The sequence below is a fragment of the Enhydra lutris genome, unplaced genomic scaffold (assembly GCF_002288905.1).
Source record: "Enhydra lutris kenyoni isolate GAN:26980312 unplaced genomic scaffold, ASM228890v2 scaffoldscaffold82, whole genome shotgun sequence".
Lineage (NCBI taxonomy): Eukaryota > Metazoa > Chordata > Mammalia > Carnivora > Mustelidae > Enhydra > Enhydra lutris.
Genome location: NW_019154166.1, coordinates 433,641 through 453,486, shown reverse-complemented (window position 1 = coordinate 453,486; position 19,846 = coordinate 433,641). Strand labels below are relative to the sequence as shown.

The 19,846-nt window shown below is 64.2% G+C and overlaps 1 protein-coding gene across 1 annotated transcript; it reads right to left on the bottom strand.

Moving 5' to 3' along the window:
* Positions 1-532: 532 nt before the first annotated feature.
* On the bottom strand, positions 533-16,221 carry LOC111161241 (smoothelin like 2). Its single transcript, XM_022524838.1, has 8 exons — positions 15,835-16,221; positions 9,491-9,581; positions 8,775-9,017; positions 8,127-8,196; positions 7,219-7,383; positions 6,443-6,560; positions 5,965-6,116; positions 533-683 (listed from the first exon to the last, which is right to left on the bottom strand). Exons 1-8 carry the CDS (start codon positions 16,219-16,221, stop codon positions 557-559), a joined length of 1,353 nt encoding a protein of 450 aa, XP_022380546.1. The 3' UTR covers positions 533-556.
* Between the last annotated feature and the right edge of the window lie 3,625 nt (positions 16,222-19,846).

Sequence of the window (19,846 nt, the reverse complement as noted above, 5' to 3'; positions counted from 1 at the left end):
ACCAGGCGAACAGCCTTCCCGTCTCCCCAGAGAGCCAGGGTGACTTGAAGGTCATCTGTTGCCCAGGACCTGGGAGAGATCAGAGGGTTTCTTCCCAAGACATGGTCTTCCGTGTCGGGCTGCTGGCGGAGCGTCCCCCCGGCTTCCTGGCAGAGGCCCAGAGGGAGGAAGCTGCGCTAGTTTGGGACGGAGAGAGCTCTGTGTATCGTCATAAAACACACCTGGCGACCCGCGGAACGCCGTGAAGCCAACGTATCAGAGTCACCTGCGGGGAAGGGATCTCGCATTCCAGAACCCACAGGTGAGCCTTTTACTGGAAGGGAGATCATCACTTAGCACCAATCGCACTCTGGTAGCCCTCCCTCTTCTGGGGGGCCCGGGCCGTGCCCCACGCAGAGCACAGTGCCCATGTTGAACGGCACAGTGGGCCGACGGCTGCACGGCACAGGACAACGAGGCTCTCACCCAGACCACTGGGGTCGCCCCGCTGGGGAAGCGCGGGCGGCCCCTCAGTCTCCTCCCAGGGCCGGCCCTGGCCAGCCAGGCCCCACGGGCTTCATTCAAAGTGACGCAGGTGGTTGTACAGTGACTGGACGTAGGTGAAGACGCACATGGGGTCCGGCCTGTGGCCCATCACCATCATGTCCTCCACCTCAATGAGCCGCTCGCAGTTGGCCAGGTTCCTGAAACACAGAAACCCTGTCAGGGCAAGGGTCCCGGCCACCCGCCGGCCCCGCAGCCCCGCCGACAGAACGCCCCCCACCCCGCCCCGGGCCTTCCCATGACCCGGGAGACCCCGGGGTCACTCCCTCCAAGGTAGCACTGCCCAGACCCCACATCCAGGAACCACCGAGTCAATCCGCATTCTCACGTCACCAGACTGCCTTGTTGCGCACTTCGGTGAAATTAATGTTCCCTCGGAAGTTTCACTAAACGCACTTTTAAGTGTGAGTCCGAATTCTATTAGCAAAATTTTAGTTTAATTTAAAAACTAAGTTTTGCTAAAAAATTCAGCATATATGGGCAGGATGTGGAAAATCGGCACGAACTATAAAATTTAAACAAAGGAAGTAAAAAACAAATTCACCCAGACGGCTCCTAAGTGGTCTTTTTTTGTTTGTTTGTTTGTTTGTTTAAATTTATTTATTTGAGAGAGAGAGAGAGAGATCACAAGTAGGCAGGGAGGCAGGCAGAGAGAGAGGGGGAAGCAGGCTCCCCGCTGAGCAGAGAGCCCGATGCGGGGCTCGATCCCAGGACTCCGAGATCATGACCTGAGCTGAAGGCAGAGGCTTAAGCCACTGAGCCACCCAGGTGCCCCCTAAGTGGTCTTTTAACACTTGTCTGAGACTTGCGCTGGGAGACTCGGCCCATGCCCGCGAACATGCCCACGGTTTCACAAAGGTGCCCTCTGCTCCTGAGATTTCCCCCAGATGCTGGTTTCTCACCCTCCTCCACCCTACTTAACTCAGGCGTGAACTGCTCACCTCGTTTCACCACCTGCTGGCTGACGGGTCCCAAGGCCAAGGTCAGGAAGTTGCCTGCGACCCCCTCACGGCCCCCAGGCCCCCGGGCCACACGCCCTCAGGAACACTGGTCTAGCCTTGGGGCCCGGTGTAGAGGGGAAGCTGGGCGTTTTCTGGGCTGGAAAGAGAGGGGTCTCCCCGCTGTCCCCAGCCCCCAGGGCAGCACCCACAGTGACAGGGGTCAGCGCCAGTCTTCAGACTGTCAGTCCCTCCAACCGCTGCCCGTGCTGCCCAGGGCACGGGAATCTTGGCACCGACTGGGCTCAAACGCCCACACCTGGTGCTGTCAGCATCCGTCCCTCTGTGGTGGGGCGCAGTTCATGGTCCCAAGGTCCCCGCCTCCTCCCCCATGAACAAGTACATGACTGTCAGGGTTCACGACCTGGCCCCTTCTTTACTGACTTGGGGTAAGAAAGACACTTCCCTTCTCCCAGGCTCCGACCGCCCTGCACCAGGCAGCGGGGCTCTTTGTGCCCCCGAACAGCACGGTTAATTAACACCAGCGGTACTTGTCATTTTTGCCATGGCGCTCGATTTAAGGAGCACGCACGTGGACGGGACAGCTGGTCGGAATTTGGACTCTGAGCAGCTGGGTTTGGAGGCTGGCTCTGCGACTCATGCCCCCATCCCATGCTGGTACCCCGGGGCCAGCGGGCCAGTGCTGGTGCCTCCCATGGCCTTTCCCTGGCCCCACGCCCGGGACTGGGACACAAGCTCGGGGCCCCGCCCTGTGTGCTGGCCAGACACCAGGCCTCCTCTCAGAACTCAAAGGTCAGAGTGAAACACAGACATCTGTCCCAGGGCCCACTGCCACCATCCCCTTGGATTGGAGTGGGTCCCTGTGAGGGAACCCAGTGGCTTCATGAGGTGAGGGGGGGCTTGGTCCCGGGCAGGGCTCCGTGGTGTCCCTGGCGGGCCAGGTCGGGGCTCCGTGTCGGTGAAGCGTGAGCTCTGACCAAGGGCAGGCCTGTGGGGAAGGGTTTGCTTCGCTGGTGGGGAAGGGTTGCGAACCCAAGGCCTTCCCACTTCGGCACGTCTGCCGGGCTGTCCCCTAGACACGGGGTCCGCGGCCGCCAAGTTAGATGAGAGCCATCTTAAAATCCTTACTGTCAGCCTGGGAAGAGAATGGAGTGCTAGCCCCCGAGCACTGGGGACAGGACAGCAGCTCTCTCCGCGGTGGCCCTACTTGGCTGGCCCTCTCTGCCCCAAGGCCAGGAAAGTTCCCCTCACACGTAGGCCTTTTCGCCTCTGTGACCTTCCTACCTATCTGCCCCATGCGCGCATTCTCAGCCTGACTTTTTCCCACATCTCCTGCCAGAAGAGAACCTTCTGAGAACCTCCCTATCGTGTCTTTCTCCAAGACTAAACAGCTCGAAGGACACTGGGGACCATGTCTGCGTTGCTTCTAGCGTCCTCCCTGCCTTATCGGAGGGTGCCCAGAATGGCTGGCATGTTCCAGCCGAGCAGGGAGAGAGTGCGGACCCCCGTCTGCACTCCCGAGGCTCCCACCACGGGCACCCCTGCCCGGACAGCAGGGCTTCCCCATCAGGGTGGCACTGAGGACGGGGATGAAGGCCTCCCCGGCCTTCAACGGGAAGCTGTGGGCAAGGTCCTGGCTCCCCTGCCAACTGCCAGGGTCCCGGTCCCCACCCCAACAGCCGCAACAGTCACGTCGAGTCTCCAAGGAGCTGCAGACACAGGCTGAATGAAATTTCGGAATCAGAATATGGTAAGAGGAAATGATGATTGGTACTGACTTTTACAAAAATACATGAGTCTCAAAATACTCGAGGCCCCCGTGGCTCTTTCTGAAAAGCTGAGGCCCAATGGACACATCCATAAACCACTCTTGTAAAAGGCGACACCAGCTCGTTGAAAGAACTCAGACGCTACGGACGTGTCCAAAGGACGAAGGACGACCATTTTCTAATGAGTTCCCGAGGCCACACCCTGCCTGGGGTTGGGTTCCGACTCTGCCAGTCCGGCTCTACCCGGATCCTCCATCAGCACGGGCTGGCCCGGGAGGGACGTGGAGGAGGGGCGCAGGGTTATTTTTACTTAAGGCTTCTCTAGATGCAGATGCCCAGCGCGGGCGACCGCCTCCAGGCTGGCTTCGCACACACAGTAACCGGAGAGCAGGACACATTCCCCACAGGGCACGTGGGAGCCACGGGCCATACACCCGGCCCTGGGCCTGCCCTGGTCCACGGCTGGGGGTGGGGTTGGGGTGCAGAGGGCCCCCCCCACTGAGCACCCACCCACCGCAGCCGCCTCCGAAAAAGGGCTGGCGTTCCCGCCTTCCAAGCCCCGGAGGCCTGTCCAGCAAGGGAGCTCCAGCAGCTGTCAACACGGAATTGCTGGCACATGAGGCCACAGGAGTCTCTGGGCTGGAGGTCTCTTACTGGGACGAGGGGCAGCACCAACCCTGGCCCCACACAGGTTCCCGAGCCTCCGCTGTGCCTCTCTGGCCCTTGCTCGCAGAAGGGTCTGGAAACACTCCCTGACGGGAGGTGCCCCTGCGTCCAAGGAGCCCGTGTATCCTCCATCGCACCCTGCCCGCTCCTGGCCAGCCTGCTGTCCACAGAACCAGGTGACCCAAACTGCACCTGTGAGGTCACCTCCCGCAGGACCCCCAGCAGAGACCCCTTCCCTGGCCCTGAACAAGCTCCACCCCCACCCCCCAAGGCCGCAGAAGAGCCCAACAAGCCCCCCCACCGGCCACCGAGAGCTCAAGGCCACAGGCCGACCATCCTCCCCTCCCCCGTCACAAGCAGGCTCAGGCCACAGGGAGGCAAGGCCAGGCTGCGGCCCCTCCGCTCGCTCTGGGGAGGAGGAGAGAAGAACCCGGAGCGGCTGGCATGTCACCCCCAGGCTGGGAGTAGAGGAAACGTGTGTCCAAGTCTAGAGGCTCCAGGAGCCCACGCCTCCTGCGGGGAGAACGCAGCCTTGCTCTGGCTCTGGCCGAGGGGTTTGAGGTACCCGTGGCCCAGGCCCCTCTCCCGTGGCCCAGGGCCCCTCTCCCCGCTCCGCCCAGCCTCGCCCAGGGCACGGCCCCCTGGTCTTGATGAAAGAGAACCCCGGGGGCCTCATGCGCCACACACACTCCGAGTCTGCACTTTGAGGGCCACCATTCCTGGGCTCCCACCAGTGAGGCGCCCTCCCCAACACCGGCCATCCCCCTTGGCTCTGCTTCCCCTCCGTCTGGGTCCGGTTGCATAACAGCCTCCCTCCGGAGCTGCTTCTGTGATTAGGGTGACAGCTGCGTCAAACAGCCAAGAAAGGGAAGGCACTTGAAGGATATACGGAGTTCCTGGGACCCCCGAGTCCAAGCGTGTCACCCGAGACCACACTACAGGGCAGTACCAACATTCCGACAGCTCCGCCACGAAGCTGGGAGCTGCCGCCTCCATCATGCCCCCCGAGCAGGAGCTGCCGCCCTGGAGGGCTCCGGACCCCTCAGCTCTGGCAGGACCCATAAAACCATCCCTGGCCAGGTCCAGGGTCCAGGCCTGGCGTGAAGCCTGCCCCTGCTCAGGGAGCTGGGTGGGGACACGCAGGCTGCTGGGGGCTGATGTCAGCAGGCACAGAGGCTGCCCTAGGAGAGAGAAACGTTCCCTCCAGGAAACTTGGCTTTGGCGGGGGGGGGGGTGCTTCTTTCCCTCTGACCTTCTGCCCCTTAATTCCTGGAAACTGAACATCCGGCAGCCCTAAACATCCTCCACTGTGCCCCGTCCCCAGGCTGCCCCGCCCTCTGCCCCCTGATAGTGTCCAGCCAAAGGAGGCCCCAATGTGAGGACAGAGCCCTTTCCCCCAGCCCCTGCCCACCGGCCACTGGGAGCTGGTACATCTACTACGCTGTCCCTGCAGCCACTCTCCGGCCCCCCGAGAACACAGGCAGACCAGCCCCAGGGAATTGCCTGCACCCCCACTGGAGCCCTGATGCCCCATGTGCTGCCTCGAGCCAACCACCAAATCCCAGACGGGACATCCCAGACGGGACATCCCAGACTCTGCCCCACTCAGCCTCCTTGAAGAGAGTGGGTCTCAGGGAAGTAGACGATTTCTTATCAGATGCCAGGACAGCATTTAGAGAAGCTCGATCGACTTCTCAGAGAAGCTCTTAAGATGTCTCCCAGGCAGACCTTCGATCTCCTGCTTGCCCCAAAGCAACGGAATCTCCCCACCCGCCCCGAGAGAACAGGTGGGGTGCCCTGGGAGACCCCACCCCACAGCCCCCAGACCACACAGCAGGGCCAGGCACCCAGCAGGAAGGGCAGGTGCGGCAAGCCGAGAGCCAGCTCCACAGCGAGTCTGGGCGACCCCCCAGAATGGCGTCTCCCGGGCGGTGCAGGAGGTGAGCAGAGTGGAGGGCCTCGCGCCCAGCCTGCCTACAGCACCCCTACCCCGGGGCCGGTGCCCGCTCGGGACCCGCCATGCTCACTCAGCCATGGTGAAGGCCAGCTCAAAGTTCTTCTGCCGCTGCGCGGGGCTCAGGGCACTGTAGTCGAAGGCGTCAGGGAAGAAGGAGTGCACCAGGGCGCAGAAGGCCATCCCGTCGCTCCAGCTGGAGGAGAAGTTCTGCAGGTCCACGTGCTTCCAGGCGGCCAGGGGTCAACGAGGGGAGGTGAGCAGGGGCACGGCTCCCCCACAGGCAGCCCCTCCCAGCGCCCACCAGGTCAGCAAGAAGTCACAGCCACCAGACCCCAGCTGGTCAGGTGCACGGGTCCAGCCTCAGGAGCCCCAGGGTTTCTGAGCACGTGCTGTGGGCGGCCAGCAACCCCCGGGGAAGGCCAGGACTCCAGCCCACCCCTGTGTTCCGGCCCCAGAGGCACCCTGGCCCCTGGGGAAGCTGGGACTCCAGCCCAGTCCCACGCCCCGGCCCCTGAGGGGACCCCGGGCTGGGGCGGAACCCGGCTCACCTGGTAGCCAAGCGTCTTCTTACGACACCACTCCAGCAGGAGCTGCTTGATGCTGCTGGCGCTGGCCACTCCGAAGCTCTGGGACCGCTTCAACTTGGCCCGCGCCTCCCCTTTGCCCCTGTGCGAAGGGTGCAGCCTGAAGGGGGGCCGTCCTCCTCCTCCCCCCAGGCCCGGGGCTCCCCGGTGATCCCATGCCCCCAGGAGCATACCCCCGCCGGCTCTGCTCCCCCAGGGAAAACCTCCCTTGACAATGTCTGGTCCGTCCTCCCTCCAGCCCCCAAGTTCCTGTCTATATCCCAGCCTGGAAATCAGGGCTCCCGAGCCTTCGAGGCCTGAGGCCGCTGCCTGCAGCTCCCCCTTCCCTTCATCCCAGCCACCCTGAGGCCACGCTCACTGACAGGGTTCCTTCCTAGCCAGAGAGGGGGTCCTCATCTGTACCCCAAGAACACTCCCTAGCAGCTGAGATCAGGCTGTCTGCCTCAGCCTCCCTCCCTGGTGGGAGGCCGTCAGGACAGGAGGGGGCCGTCCTCACACACAGGGCTGGCCTCACCCTGCACACGGCAGGTGTCAGGCTGACTGCTGGATACCTATGCAAACACCAGCTCTGTCTCTGCGAGGGATAGGGTGCCCCCCACCACTCCCCTGGGAATCCCCGTCGTGCCCAGAAAACAAGGGAGGGTGACAGAGGGCCGCCTGGGGCACCCCCAGAATGGGCAGGAAAGGGGCTCTCATCACGGGAACAGGGCCGGGCCCCACTCTGGGTGAGGTGTCCATACTTGCCCGCGGTGTCCTGCTCCCACTTCTCAAACAAGGCCTTCCGGGCCTGCGCCCCCGATGTGCGGGGCAGCGTCTGTGACCTCACCAGCTCCCGGCGCCGGGCCTGGGTCGTGGCTGGCGGTGGGGGGGATGGGGGCGACCGGGGTGGCGTTGCCAGGGTTGGGCTGAGGAGAGAACCACGTGTCAGGAACACCAGGCCCCCACGGGCTCAGCCCCCCCCCCCTCCGCAGAGTGACAAAGGCAGGGGAAGCGGCAGGGACAGAGGAAGCCCCGCAGGCTCCAGGCCCACCCTGCTGAGCCGGTTTGGGATCCAGCCTCTGTCCAAGCCGCACACCCGAGAGAGCAGCCCCCTCAGCAGGTGCCAGGTCCTGGGGTGGGCAGGGCGGGGTAACCCAGACCAGCCCCACGGGGCCCAGCCTGTCCACCACTAGATAAGACCCTCTTTGTTTCCTCCTCAACCGTTTGCCAGAAAGTCACAATTTCCCTTTATGATTACAAGAAAAGCTGAGCCCCACTGCCCCCATCCAAGCTCCAGCATCAGTCCAGCTGGCCTGGGGGAGCCAGGAGGAGGCCTGCACCCAGGGAGGCCCCACACACCTGCCCCAGCCCAGGGGCCTCTCCAGGTGCCTCCTCCATCCCGTGCAGGTGGCGGGAAGCACCCAGCGGAGGGAGCCCGGCCAGCTGGGGTGAAGACCGCCTCCCTCCCTCCATGCTCTGTGGGCCTGAGATGACCCTCCCAGCCTCGCCAGGTCCTGATCTGAGGCGTCCATGTAGAAACAGCTGCAGCCACGTTTCTCCAAGCAAGACTGTGCAGGGGGAGAGCGCCTCACCTCCCCTGCTGCCCTGGCTCTGGACCCTGGCTTGCCTTGGGGGGGGACAAGACCCCGCTGTGGCCATCCCGACCCACCTGTCACCATCCCTGCCTGCCAGCGCTGCCCCATAGCCGGCACCGGACCGCGGGACACAAGGGCTCTTCTCTGCGGGATGAGGAGAGAAGACAAGTAGGCCTGGGTGCGGGGAGGGCCCACCGCTGGCCCCTCCCGGCCCCAGCATCACTCCCCGGACAGGCAGGTGCCCCAGGCTCCAGGCCCCATCTCGGCCAGCAGTTGAGGGACAGGAAGCTGGGAACGTAGAGCAAGGACACAAAAGGGCTGGTACGGGTCCCCACCCTGCGTTTGAGGGCCCAGGCCTCCCAGGCCGCTGCATCTCCAGCAGACACTTCATTCCCAAACCCTCATTCTGGAAGCCCTGCCCCGGGACCACCACCGACAGCCTGACCACAGGCCAGACCCGGGGAAGCATGCCAGACTGTTCAGGGGTGCAAACCACCTTCTCCCCGCAGCTCGACCTGACGACAGCCACGGGGCGTGCCTCAGTCAGACAGGGATGGGCTGCGTGGAAGGGGCAAGGGAAGGGGGTCGTGGTGGGGGCTGGGGTGGGGCTGCAGTGCCGCCCCAGCTTTTCTGGGTCTCTTGCCAAGCACCCGCCTCTGCGCCCTGCCCGCCCTCCACCTTGGGGTGGGGTCTGCCCCCAGGCCCTGCTCTCCTGCTCCTACCGCTGGGACCGGGAGTCCAGGCTGTGGTGGGCTCACTGGGGCTCAGGCTGGGCCCCCCCACGACGGCGGCAGACGTGGGAGAGAGAGCTGTGGCCGAGGTATCCCCCGAGAACCTCTCCGAGACCCGCGTGACAGCTGTGACGGGCTGGTGGGGCAGCCGCAAGGAGAGGCTCACAGGACGCGGCTTCGGAGGCTGTGGTTCCGGGAAGGTTTGGGCAGTCTCCGGGGGTCCATCACCCAGACCTGGAACACGTGACCACGGGGGCTAGGGGGGCAGGTCAGCCGGGCATCCAAGCCGACTCAGACGCCCCAGGAGGACTCTAGCCTGCCTGCACCTCCCCTCTCACCTCCTCCAGGAAGGCCTCCCCGACCTCCCTCTTCTGCAGACACCTCAAAGCTCCAACCAGACTTTATGTCTGTTCCAAACCGCCCTCAGAGTCAGCTCAGTAAGCACGAGCAGCCTGTCAGCCACTGTGCTGCCCGTTGTTTGGACGAGCACTCAGCCCCAGCCGCGCTCCTCGGAAACAGGGAGCTCGTCACCTCCCGAGAGCGCCCGTTTCCCTCTGTGTTTAGAAAGCTCTGCTTCGCCCTGAGTGAAGCCGCCCCCTCACAGTCTTTCTAGCTGCTGGGATCCAGGTTCAGGTCCCCTCCCAGCCAAGCGCTGGCCGGGCACAGAGGCAACCCGCGGCCCCCCGTCCTGTGCGGTCGGCCCCTACCTGCCCCTGGCTGGTGCCCATTCTCAACGACATACGCGTCCAAGGCTCTCCGCGCCTCTGGTTCACCAGCTTCGTCCTGGTGGTCCAGGCTCTGCAGAGACACACACCCGAGGAGGCCCCATCAGGCAGGGCCCGCTGCACCCCCGCAGACCACCGTCTAAAGGCCCCCCTCATTCTGGAGCCAAATAACCCACACGTTTGAGAGGCAGCCCCCAGAAGATACCGCAGCGGGCCCGGGTCCCACGGCAGGCTGGAGCGCACCCAGCCCCCGCCGCGGAGCCCCTGGGGTCCAGCCAGGCAGACATACCCAGAGTGCCAGGGACAAAAGGTGAGGAGCCAGGTACAAGGTGGCCCGGCCTTCTCCAGACCGCTCCCCGGGCCCCGAGAGCCGGCACCCCAGGCCAGGCAGGCCCATTCGTGCTAGCGAGGCCTGCCAGCCAAGGGCTGCCAAAACCAGCAGCACAAGGTCCTCTGGGCCAACGTCGGGCACGGGGCACCGAGGACTTTCGTTAGACCCAGAGCTATGACATGTGCCCGGGTGCCCGGAGCGGGGGGCCTGCCTGGTTCCTTGGGGCCCCTTCTTCCCTCCGCACAGCAGCAGAGCTGACCCCAAGAGCCCCCGGGGGCCTGGTGTCCCAGCCATGCCACCGACTGCCATGCTGCTCGACTCAGGTCAGCCCCTCCGGGTCTCCGTTTCCCTGCTGGAGGTGGAGGCAGCTCCACGCGTCCCCTCTGAGCGTCCCACAGGCATCAGGACCTTTTTCTGGGCCTGGTGCTTAAACTAACATGCTTCTGCCTCCCACAGGCTTGCTAGCCTGCTCGACAGAACCCAGGGGCTCAGAGAAGGGGCCGTCAGAGAAGGGGATCCAGGCCGACCACTACCAGGCCTCTCCTCAGGGGCCACAATGGGCACCTGGAGAGGTTGACTGTCCCCTTCCCCGACACTTCCAGGCTGTCTCATGATCTGCAAGGTTCCCAGACGACTAACAAAGCCCATCTCAGGCCCTGGACAGCTCAGCTGCTCCCACAACCAGGGCTAGTGGCGGCCACTCTGTCAGTCGGGGTCGGACTGGTTGGGGAGCCAGGACCTTGAGCACACACCACCAAGCCAGCCTGACAGTCATGCCTCCGGCAAACTTCCTCCAGCCCAGTGGGCCCGGGAGGCCTTCCCAAGCCAAGTCTAGAGTAAGCCCAGCGGACGAGGAGGGGAGGCCATTCCCAGCGGAGCAACTCATGTCTGCAGAAACAGGCTTCCAGGCGCAGAGCACTCCGATCCAGCGGCAGGAGACACACCGCACAGCCCTGGTGCTGGCCTAGAGGGAGGGGACACAGGCCCCAGCTGCAAAGGCAGGACCAGAGCTCTGGGAGGAGGGAGAGGAGGAGGATGGGGAGGGACAAGGCCTCTTCAGAGCTTGGGCTTTGGATCCTAGAGGAGAGTGTCCAGGAAGAAGAGGGGAGTGTCGGTGGGAACGCAAGGATCTGGGTCTGGGATACACAGAGTGTAAGGTGAGCCTGGGGCAGCTGGGACACGAGGTCAGGAGACAGCTTGGTGTCTGCGCCCGCAGCTGAAGAGGATGGACGGAGGACCGGGGGTAACAGGAGTCCTGCCTCCCGAGCACAGCGGAGGAACAGACGGCCCTGGGATGCATGGGGCCTGGGGTGGGGAGAAGCGGCATCTCAGAGGGGAGTAGCCAGACAGACTGGGGGAGGTGGGAGCATGGGCACCAAGGAGGCAGGTGTGCCACAGCACCCATGGGTGGCCTGGGGTCAAGGAGAAGGTGGCGATGAGCTCTAGACCCTTCCTGCTGGGTTCACGGAAGAAGAGCTCGCTGGTGAGCTCAGGGACTGAATTGGGTTGGTGGGGGGAGAAGCCGGTGGAAACGCTGGTTGTGCTGGGAGACAGGGCAGTTACAGGGGCTCTTCCAGATGGACGCGGTGGGACAGGGGACCCTCTGCAGGTGCAGTCCCGCAGAAGTGAGAAAGGCCAGAATTCGGGTGACCCCTGACCAACTCAGGAGGGCGGGGAAGGGGCCAGGCCCCCTCGCAGGTGCAGTGCAAAGGGGGGGGCACTTGGGAGCCCCCGCAGAGGCACCTGTGGGCTGAGCACCTGAGCAGGGGGAGGAGAAACAACCCGTCCCCCCTAAACCCCAGCCCCCACCTGTCAGCAGGGCCAACTCCGCTCCGGGGTCTCCGTGTCCCCCCACCCACCCTACTCTGGTCCAACCGGTGCCACAGGTCCAGGTAGGAGCCTGGAGGGACAGGCTGATGGTGAAACCATTTCTTAGGAATGTGGATCTTTATGGGGGGGCCCCCAGACGCCTGCCCCTGCACGTCGCAGGTCCCCCACCCTGGGAAGCCCCAAGGAACCAGCCGCCACAACCAGACAGGAAACGAGCTCTGGACCAGCCAGATTCCCATCAAGGGGTCTCAGCCACACTGCAGCCAGGGTGGGGGCCGAACCCAGACCCCCCGGGGCCCCAGCCCCTCCCTCGAGGAGAGGGCTGTGCTCTGCCCGTGTCCCAGGCCAACGGACTCCTCGGAGCCCACCCTCCACCCCGTCACCACACGACCCAGAAGCCTAAATCCCCGTCCTACTATAGGCAGCAGCGGAACCAAGGTTTGGGACCCAGGTCTCCCAACCCAACCCAAGACTGGCCACAAGTGCTCCAGCCTTCCAGAAAACAGAGGACAACTCAGCACGAACTTGTCCCCGGAGCCTAGGGCAAGACGGACCCCTGGCCCCCTTAGTCCAATTAGGGAGAGGAAACGGGGTAATGATGGAGTAAGCACACCAGCAGGACCTCTGTGCACAGAGCCCTCAAACCAAGGAGGGGCTCGAGCGAGCCCTTGCCGGGGTCCCCAAGCACACCCTGGGGCCTCCAGCTGGCTCTCCCAGCATCAGGGTCAGCCTGCCTCAGACCCATGGGGAGCCCTGGGGATAGGAACTCGTCCTGCGGAGTTCCCCACCTGGGCTCTGTGTGACGGGGACGGAGGCCCCTGTCCGGGAGTCCAGGGCTCAGGACATTCATGGGGGCAGGGCCACAGGGCAAGCGATTTCAGGGTCTCTGGGGACAGTCCTCTCCCTGGGAAGTTTGGAAACACTTTTAGGAGGGCGGGCACATTTCGGGTGTTCTCCTTTCTGCCTGACCCTCCACACCCTTAACCCGCAGGCAGCCCCGGAGTGACCAGCACCCCCCCCCAGGACTGCTGCTTCCCCCCACCTCCCCTACACGAGGTTCTCAAGACTCAGTCCCATCGCGGGCCTCCCGAGAGCGGCGACCTCTGCTATCACACAGTGCGTCTGGGAGAGGAAGGCAGATAAGGGAGTCTGGTTTCTCTCGCAGGCGGGCCTGGACCGGAGCTCCTGGCAGCTGTCCCTGAGGGCCTCCCCCGCCGCCACCACGAGAGAACGCCATGGCTCCGGCTTGGCCCCGGACCCTTCCAGAGAACAACTCCGGCCTGGCCTCAGGCGGCTGCCGTCCACCGCAGGCCCCTGCTGGCGGATGTCACTGTTGAAGAACCCAGTCCACCCAGCACAAGGGGCCCACCCAACCTGCCCAGCCCCATCCCCCTTGATTTAGATACAGAAAAAGTGCGGTCCGCCTCTGAAGAGACGCTCTGAGGCCTCAGAGTGGATGTGACCAAAGTAGCTCCCATCTGCTCCAGGGACTGGGGCCTCCTATGGGAAGTCCACCCTGGTTGCTCCCACGTGTGTCTGCCCTCTCCCTTCTCTCAGACCTTCCCTGGCTACAGCTCTGTCCTCTCACTACCTAGCAAGGCCAAGGTGTGTGCACTGGGAAGTGGATTAACCCACTCTTCCCCCATTAGGCTCAGGGTCCATTTCTACACTAAGTAGGACCCACCTCCCACACCTACAAATCCCCAGTTTGAAACAGCAGAAAGCAAAAGGCTCTCTAAATCTGGCTGATTACAGAGGGGTGGGGTAACCCCAGCCTGCACGACGCCCAACCCACCACAGCCATAACGGGACCCTACCCCCTTGACACAGACACGGGGTGTGAGAGACAAGGGGCAGCCCCGTGCCCAGCCTGAAGCTGACTCCCCATGCAGGACGGGGCACCCTGTGTGGGCCCGAGAGGCTCGTCCCCCCACGTGAGTGCACGTGAACGTGCACGTGGCTCCGCACAGCCCCTTTCGCTGCCAGGAACGGGTCCGCGCTCGTGAACAGTGGGGACCAGCGCTTCTGAAGCCAGGCAAAGGGGAGCTGCGCCCCCAGATGGGACCCCCCGTCCTCCACCCAGGTATCAGTGATGTTCGTCTTTCTGAGGCCCGCAACCCCCGTTCCAGCTGGGTGTCCGTCCCCATCCCTGAAGAGCCACAGCGGCCCTGCTGGCCCGTGACCCCAGCCTTGAGATTTCGGGGGCCCTGGCATCTCCTGCACGTCACCCAGGGCTCCTGCCTCACTTTCTCCTTCTGCCCTGCAGCCCTCCCCCGCTGCCACCTTCAATGGCCAGCTCTGGCCTGGTGTCTCCCTGATGTCCACCCTCGACTGCCCTTGGCACCCCAGATCCGTGACTCCACCTGCTCTGGGACAGCGTCCCCTCGATGTCCCGCAGACCCGCCCACGCAGCATGACCCCACCAGAGCTGTGACCCAGCAGATCCCCGGCAGGCTCCTGTCTGTGCCCAAACGCCACCTCACCACGCGGACTGTCTTCTCTCCTGGGGCTGTCCCACCTTACCCCACCCTGTCTCCAGCCGCCCTCCACACTGCCATCCGTCCTTGCGGGAGCTTGCAGATGGCTAGTGGGAAGACCCTGTCTCTCTCTGCCCAGCACCCCTCACCCACCACCCCCATATCCAAGAGGACCAGCTCACCTCTGGCCGATTCCCACCGAGGCAGATGACCAGAGAGCCCCCCGACACGTGTGTGAGCAAGCACGTGCAAATACATGCTCATCTATGTATGACGCAGACGTTATTTTTCTGAAACCTTGGGCAGCTGCTTCCATGAGTGTGTGTCAGAATACAACTTCAAAAACAGCCGATGACACAGTTTATTAGGCACGTGCGAGCTCACAGTGGTGACTGTATGCCATGGATGTGTTGTGTTTTGTGCTCACAGGACAGAATTAACTGTATCTGTACTTGCAGACACTTTGCACAGAGCACTGGCCCGCCTGGGGGCTCTGCCACCCCCGAAGGTTGAGGAAGGTCTCGCCCCCAGGGACAAAGCCTGGTTCCCTTAGCCAGCACCCAGAGGTCCCTCACAATTCACCCTCCCCCTCTCACCCCCATCAGGCTCCCCTCTGGCCAGGCAGTGCCTTTGGGTTTGCCGAGCCTGCGTGCACCGCCCCATCCCACCTCCACCTGCCCGAGCAGCAGCAATCCCTGGGCCTCTGTCGGGCACACAGGCACGTGGCTCTGGCCGCCCATACACAGTTGGCACTGCACCATCTGGGTCCATCTCCCACCCAGCTGGGACCTCCTGGGGCAAGCGCTGAGCTGATCCCCCTCCGCCTGGCCCCCCGAGGGGCAGCCCAGCCCACACAGGAGATTGACTGCATGAGGGATTGAGCCAAGGAGGGGCAGCAGGTGCAAAGGGCTCAGACCCAGACCCTGGAAACCCAACCCCAGAGAACATGCCTGAGCAGAGTGGAAAATCCCACATAAGGGCCACTGCACACAGCATGGAAACATTCTAACCTGCCTCTCCTGGAGGCCCCGTGCTCAGGGAAGTAACTGGTCCACACCGGCCTCTATCACCGCACCCCCCCACCACGAACTCCCTGCTGGTCTCTGACCCCAGGAAGCTAGAGACTGCTCAAGGCTGGTTTCCCCAGATCCCTTAACCCCCTACCAGTTCCCAAATGAGGTGGCCACAGCCACATTGTGTCCTCCTGGCCTCCGGCTCACACACACAAGGCGCCTGAGTTCTCAGTCTGGGTTAATTAATAACGTCAGCCGTCAGGCCTCAGTGAGCGGCAACGCGGGGGGCCGTGAATGGAGGTGGGGGTTGCTGACCATTGGGACACAACGGAGGCGAGCAGGCGATGTGGAAATGGTCGGGGGCCCTAACTCAGCGCCTAAGCCCTTAGCGTCACGGGACAAAGGGGAGAGGGAGACCGAACTCTGGGCAAACCAGGGCCTGGTTCCAAAGAAAGGAGGGGGCCCGAGACAGGTGCAGCGGGCAGGCTTCTCCGGCCCTCTCCCACGGCGGAGAGGTGGCCGGACCCCCACACCGAGTCCCAGCGGCCAGCGGCCCCCAGCCCAGCAGACGCGCGCCGGCGGGCGCACGCACTGGCGGCGGAGGGGCGGCCCCGGGGCGCGAAGCCCCACGCCCCCGGCGCCCGCGCACCAGCGCCGGCGCTCCCGGAGCCTCACCTGGCTGCGGCCGGACAGCGAGAAGGTGGCGTGGCTGGCGAAGCGCGCGGTACCCAGGCGGGGCGCGCGGCCGGGGACACCGGGCGGAGGGCTGGGCGTGCCCCGAGTGCCGGCCGCGGAGGACGGCCCGGTCCCCAGAGCCTCCACCTGCCGCGTCAAGCGCTCGAGCTGCGCCTGCAGTCGGTGGTTATCGCGCTGCAGGTCCGCCACCGTGCGCGCCAGTGGGCCGGCCAGGCGCAGCGCCTCGGCCACGCGCCGCTCCACGCCGCGCTGCAGCCCCTGCATGTCCTCGTGCAGCGCGCGCACCGCGCCCTCCAGCGCCGCCTCGTAGCGGCCCAGCGCCTCCCGCACCGTGCGCGCCTCCTCGGCGTCGGAGCCCGGCTCCATGGCCGAGCGGAGCGCGCGGGGCGAGCGCTGGCCTGGCGGGGAGTCGTCGAGCTCCTCCGCAGCTGCCGGCCGCGACTGTCCGCCCCTGGGCCGCTCGCCGGAGGGGCGGTGGGAGGGCGGGCGGAGGGCGGGGGGCGGGGCGGGCCCGCGAGCCCCGGGACTGGGCGCCGAGCGGGGGCGGGGCCTCGGGGGCGGGCCCGGGGCGCGCGGGGCGGGGCGGGGCGGGGCGGGGGGTCTCAGAGGCGCGGATCCGGGCCCTCCTGGCGCCGCAGTCCCGGGGGGCGGGGGGGGGGCGCGCACCGGTCTGAGACCACCCCCGCTGCCGGCCCCGGAGGAGCGGCGTGCGGCCTGGGCGAGGGGCGGCCGCCCCACCGGAAGAAGGCCTCGACCCCCAAGTGGACTTTACCCTGGAGACCACAGACGCGGGTTCTGCGTTCTCTTCGGGCTCTCACCCGCAGGGCCTGGTCGCGCTGGGGGTGGGGACTCCCCCCCCTGCTCAGAGAGAGCTGAGGGCAGCAGGAGCCCCCAGAACCGCCGTCCCAACCCTCGCCCTGTCCGGGTCCCTGCCCTCTCTACGCTGCGTCAGGCTCTCCCGGGCACAGACTCACCTGGCGGAGCTCTGCCGGCCATCTCCTGCACCTGTTGTTAAGACCGGGAGCGGGAGACCCGCGGGAAGTCCCCTCCCAGCCCCACTCTGTGTGGCTCCGTCTTTGTGTCCTCCTCGCCTCTGGTCAGAAGGGGCTCCAGGCTCCCCAAGGGGCCCCTAGTGGGGGATCCTAGTAGGGGATCCAGGAGGTGCTGAGGTCTGGCAGAGAGGAAAGGGAGCACTGAGGGTGAATCTCCAGATCCCGAATGAGTGAGTTTTGGGCTAGTGGGCCCGTCTCTCCGTCAGTCTCAGTCAGGGCCTCTACCCACAGGCCAGGGTTCCCAGCACTGTTCCCTCTCAACGCTGCTTTCCTGCCTGAACCCAGACATTCCTCCCTTCCACCTCCCCCGCCGGACAAGCCTCCTGAGAGGGAAGAATGCGGACAGCTGTTGCTTCAAGAAGACCAGCTGATGACGGACAAAGATACTCCGAGTTCCCGGGTCATTGTCATCTGCTTTAAAATAAAAACGGGGCGGGGGGCGGGGCGCCTGGGGGCTCAGTGGTTCAGCCTCCGCCTTCGGCTCGGGTCATGACCTCAGGGTTCTGGGACCGAGCCCTGCGTCGGGCTCTCTGCTCCGCGGGGAACCTGCTTCCTCCACTCTCAGCCTGCCTCTCTGCCTGCTTGTGATCTCTCTCTGTCTGTCAAATAAATAAATAAATAAAATCTGTTTTAAAAAATAATAAAATAAAAATGGGAACATCCCATTCTTTTCCCAAAAACCTTTGGGAACCTTTCCTGACTAGCCTTCACCTTAGTAGGCCAGGCCCACCTGAAGGAGGCCCAGTGGCTGGGCGGGCTCAGCTTGTTGGCTCAGGAACAAGAGGTCTGAAGGGCTTGTTCCTGTCATGTCAGGCTTCCCGGACTGTGGATCAGCCTGGCAGATGCTGAGCTGAGCACAGACACCCCCCCCCCGCCCCGCTCTTGTTCCCCTCCAACATGGGGACCCAAAGGAATGCTGGGTTACCTAATCCAAGGAGCCTTCCAGCAATTATTTCATGAGAAAGTCAAGTGCCAAAAGGCGTGCATGTTGTGTGTGTGTGTGTGTGTGAGAGAGATTGAGAGAGAGAGAGAGAGAGAGATTGAAATCGAGCATGTGTTCCAAGTAGCTGTCTGCACTGGGGTGAGCCAAACCACTCCCTGCCTTCTTTCTCCGGGCAGAACCTTTGGGAGAGGCTGGGAGAGGCTGGGAGAGGCTGGGAGAGCCCTCCCCACCCCCTCCACCCCTCTGCCAGCCTTCATGACCCCTGCAGGTCTGAGCATGGGAGCCCGAGGATCAGAGACCCCCATCTCAGCCAGAAAAGCCCATTCCCTTCCCTTCCCATTCCTTCCTTTGAAGAAGCCCCTTCCCTTCTTCACCCATGGAAGAACCACATGGTGAAGTCCTAGGGGGCACTGGCGAGTGTGACCTCCTGGGCCTGGGCCCGCAGCATCCATGGGGGTGGGCGTGGGCAGGGGTCCACCCACCCTTTCCCATCTCCCACCACAGTGAATTGTCTGCTGTCCCCATCCACCAGGAGAATATTTGGGAGGAACTGCTTAGGGGCAGGGCAGGGCTCCCTCTGCCGCTGAAGTGGGGACTCCGTCAAGGGCAGAGACGGGGCTCACTGTGAGTTCTGGGAAAGCAGACAGTCCAAGAAGCAAACCGTCCCCCCTTGGCCGCTCTCCCTCCGTAGTCACACCACTGAGTCAGTAGCTGGAGATGAGCCTGGGAGAGGAGAGCTGTACCAGGAGCGGGAAGAGGGGGCCAGGGGGGCAGGGACTGAGGGAGGGCACCCTCCTGTGCCCACCAGGCTGGGACCACCCCTCCACCCTCCGCACCCCAGTCCGTGCGCACAGATGCTCGTGTACATGTGCAGCTCCGCTCCTCGGGGGGCAGGGCCTCCATCTCAGCTGTCCATCCACTCCCACACCTGGGACAGCACTGGCCTTAGAAAGTGCTCAGGAAGTCCTGGATGACTCCTAGACGCCTGGGCAAAGGAGGCTCACCAGCGAGCCCATGGGCTGCTAGGTGGCTGGACAGCAGAAGGAGGGAAGGGATGCTTGGGTACCTGGGAGGTGTGGGGATGCCATTTGCTAAGATGGGTTAGAGTGAGCAGTGAGCCCTGGGGACTCACAGAGGCCATACGCGGCCCATCTCCAAGGTCACCTCGGCCTTTGCCCTAGAGATCCCTCCATGCCCCTGTGCCAAGAAGAGCTCAGGTTGGAGTGTCATGGGCCAGGGCAGATGGGCCTGCCACACCCTCCATGGAGACCTCAGCTCATGGGGCAGGGCAGCTAACTGCCCCGGCCATCCAGCTCCATAACCAGGAAGGTGCAGGAAAGCAGCCACACCCCACACCTCGTGCCCCACAGCCACAGGTGCCAAAGGGAGCACGCTAACAAGGGCTCCAGGAGGTACACTCTAGGCCTGGGTCGATCCCCAGGCAGACATATCCCCCCACACTCCTCCTCCCAAATCCTCAATCTGCCTCGCCTCCGCCCTGGAAATGGCCGCCTTGCTGTGAGACCCGTAGGAGTGGGCACGCAGGGCGTGTATGTACCCTGCCGGGCTCAGGAGCCAAGTACAGAAGGGGTGGGGGGGGGGGGCGTGCAGGAGCCCAGCCCCAGAGCAGGCAGCCTTGGAGTCTTGTGTCTGGCCAGGACCCCAGAGAGGGGCAGGTGGGGCTCTGCCCACTGGAAACAGGACCCCTGGGGCTGGTTCTGGGGCCCTGAGGCCCCTGGGATTTCGGGGGGGGGTCCCTGGGTCATTCCACCCAAGTCTCAGACTTCATGGCTCCATCCCCAGGGGACACTCTGCAGCTGCCCACCAGCATGGCCTGTTCATCTCTTCCCGTGCACCGGAGGGCGCGTCTGTGCACCTACCCTGGGGAGTGTGTCTGCGGGGGCAGGGACATGCGGGCGTCACAGAGTCTGTGGTGCTCCACGCTGTGAGGAGGGCACGTGGACGCGTTTGGAGGAGGGACCTTCATGCACGTGCT

Excerpts from the sequence above, each read along its gene's own strand:
- LOC111161241 (XM_022524838.1), bottom strand. The coding sequence starts at position 16,221 with ATGGAGCCGGGCTCCGACGCCGAGGAGGCGCGCACGGTGCGGGAGGCG. Across the intron at positions 9,018-9,490 it reads TGGGCACCAGCCAGGGGCAG|GTCTGGGTGATGGACCCCCG; the intron begins GTAGGGGCCGAC and ends CACGTGTTCCAG. Across the intron at positions 6,117-6,442 it reads AGAAGACGCTTGGCTACCAG|CACGTGGACCTGCAGAACTT; the intron begins GTGAGCCGGGTT and ends GCCGCCTGGAAG.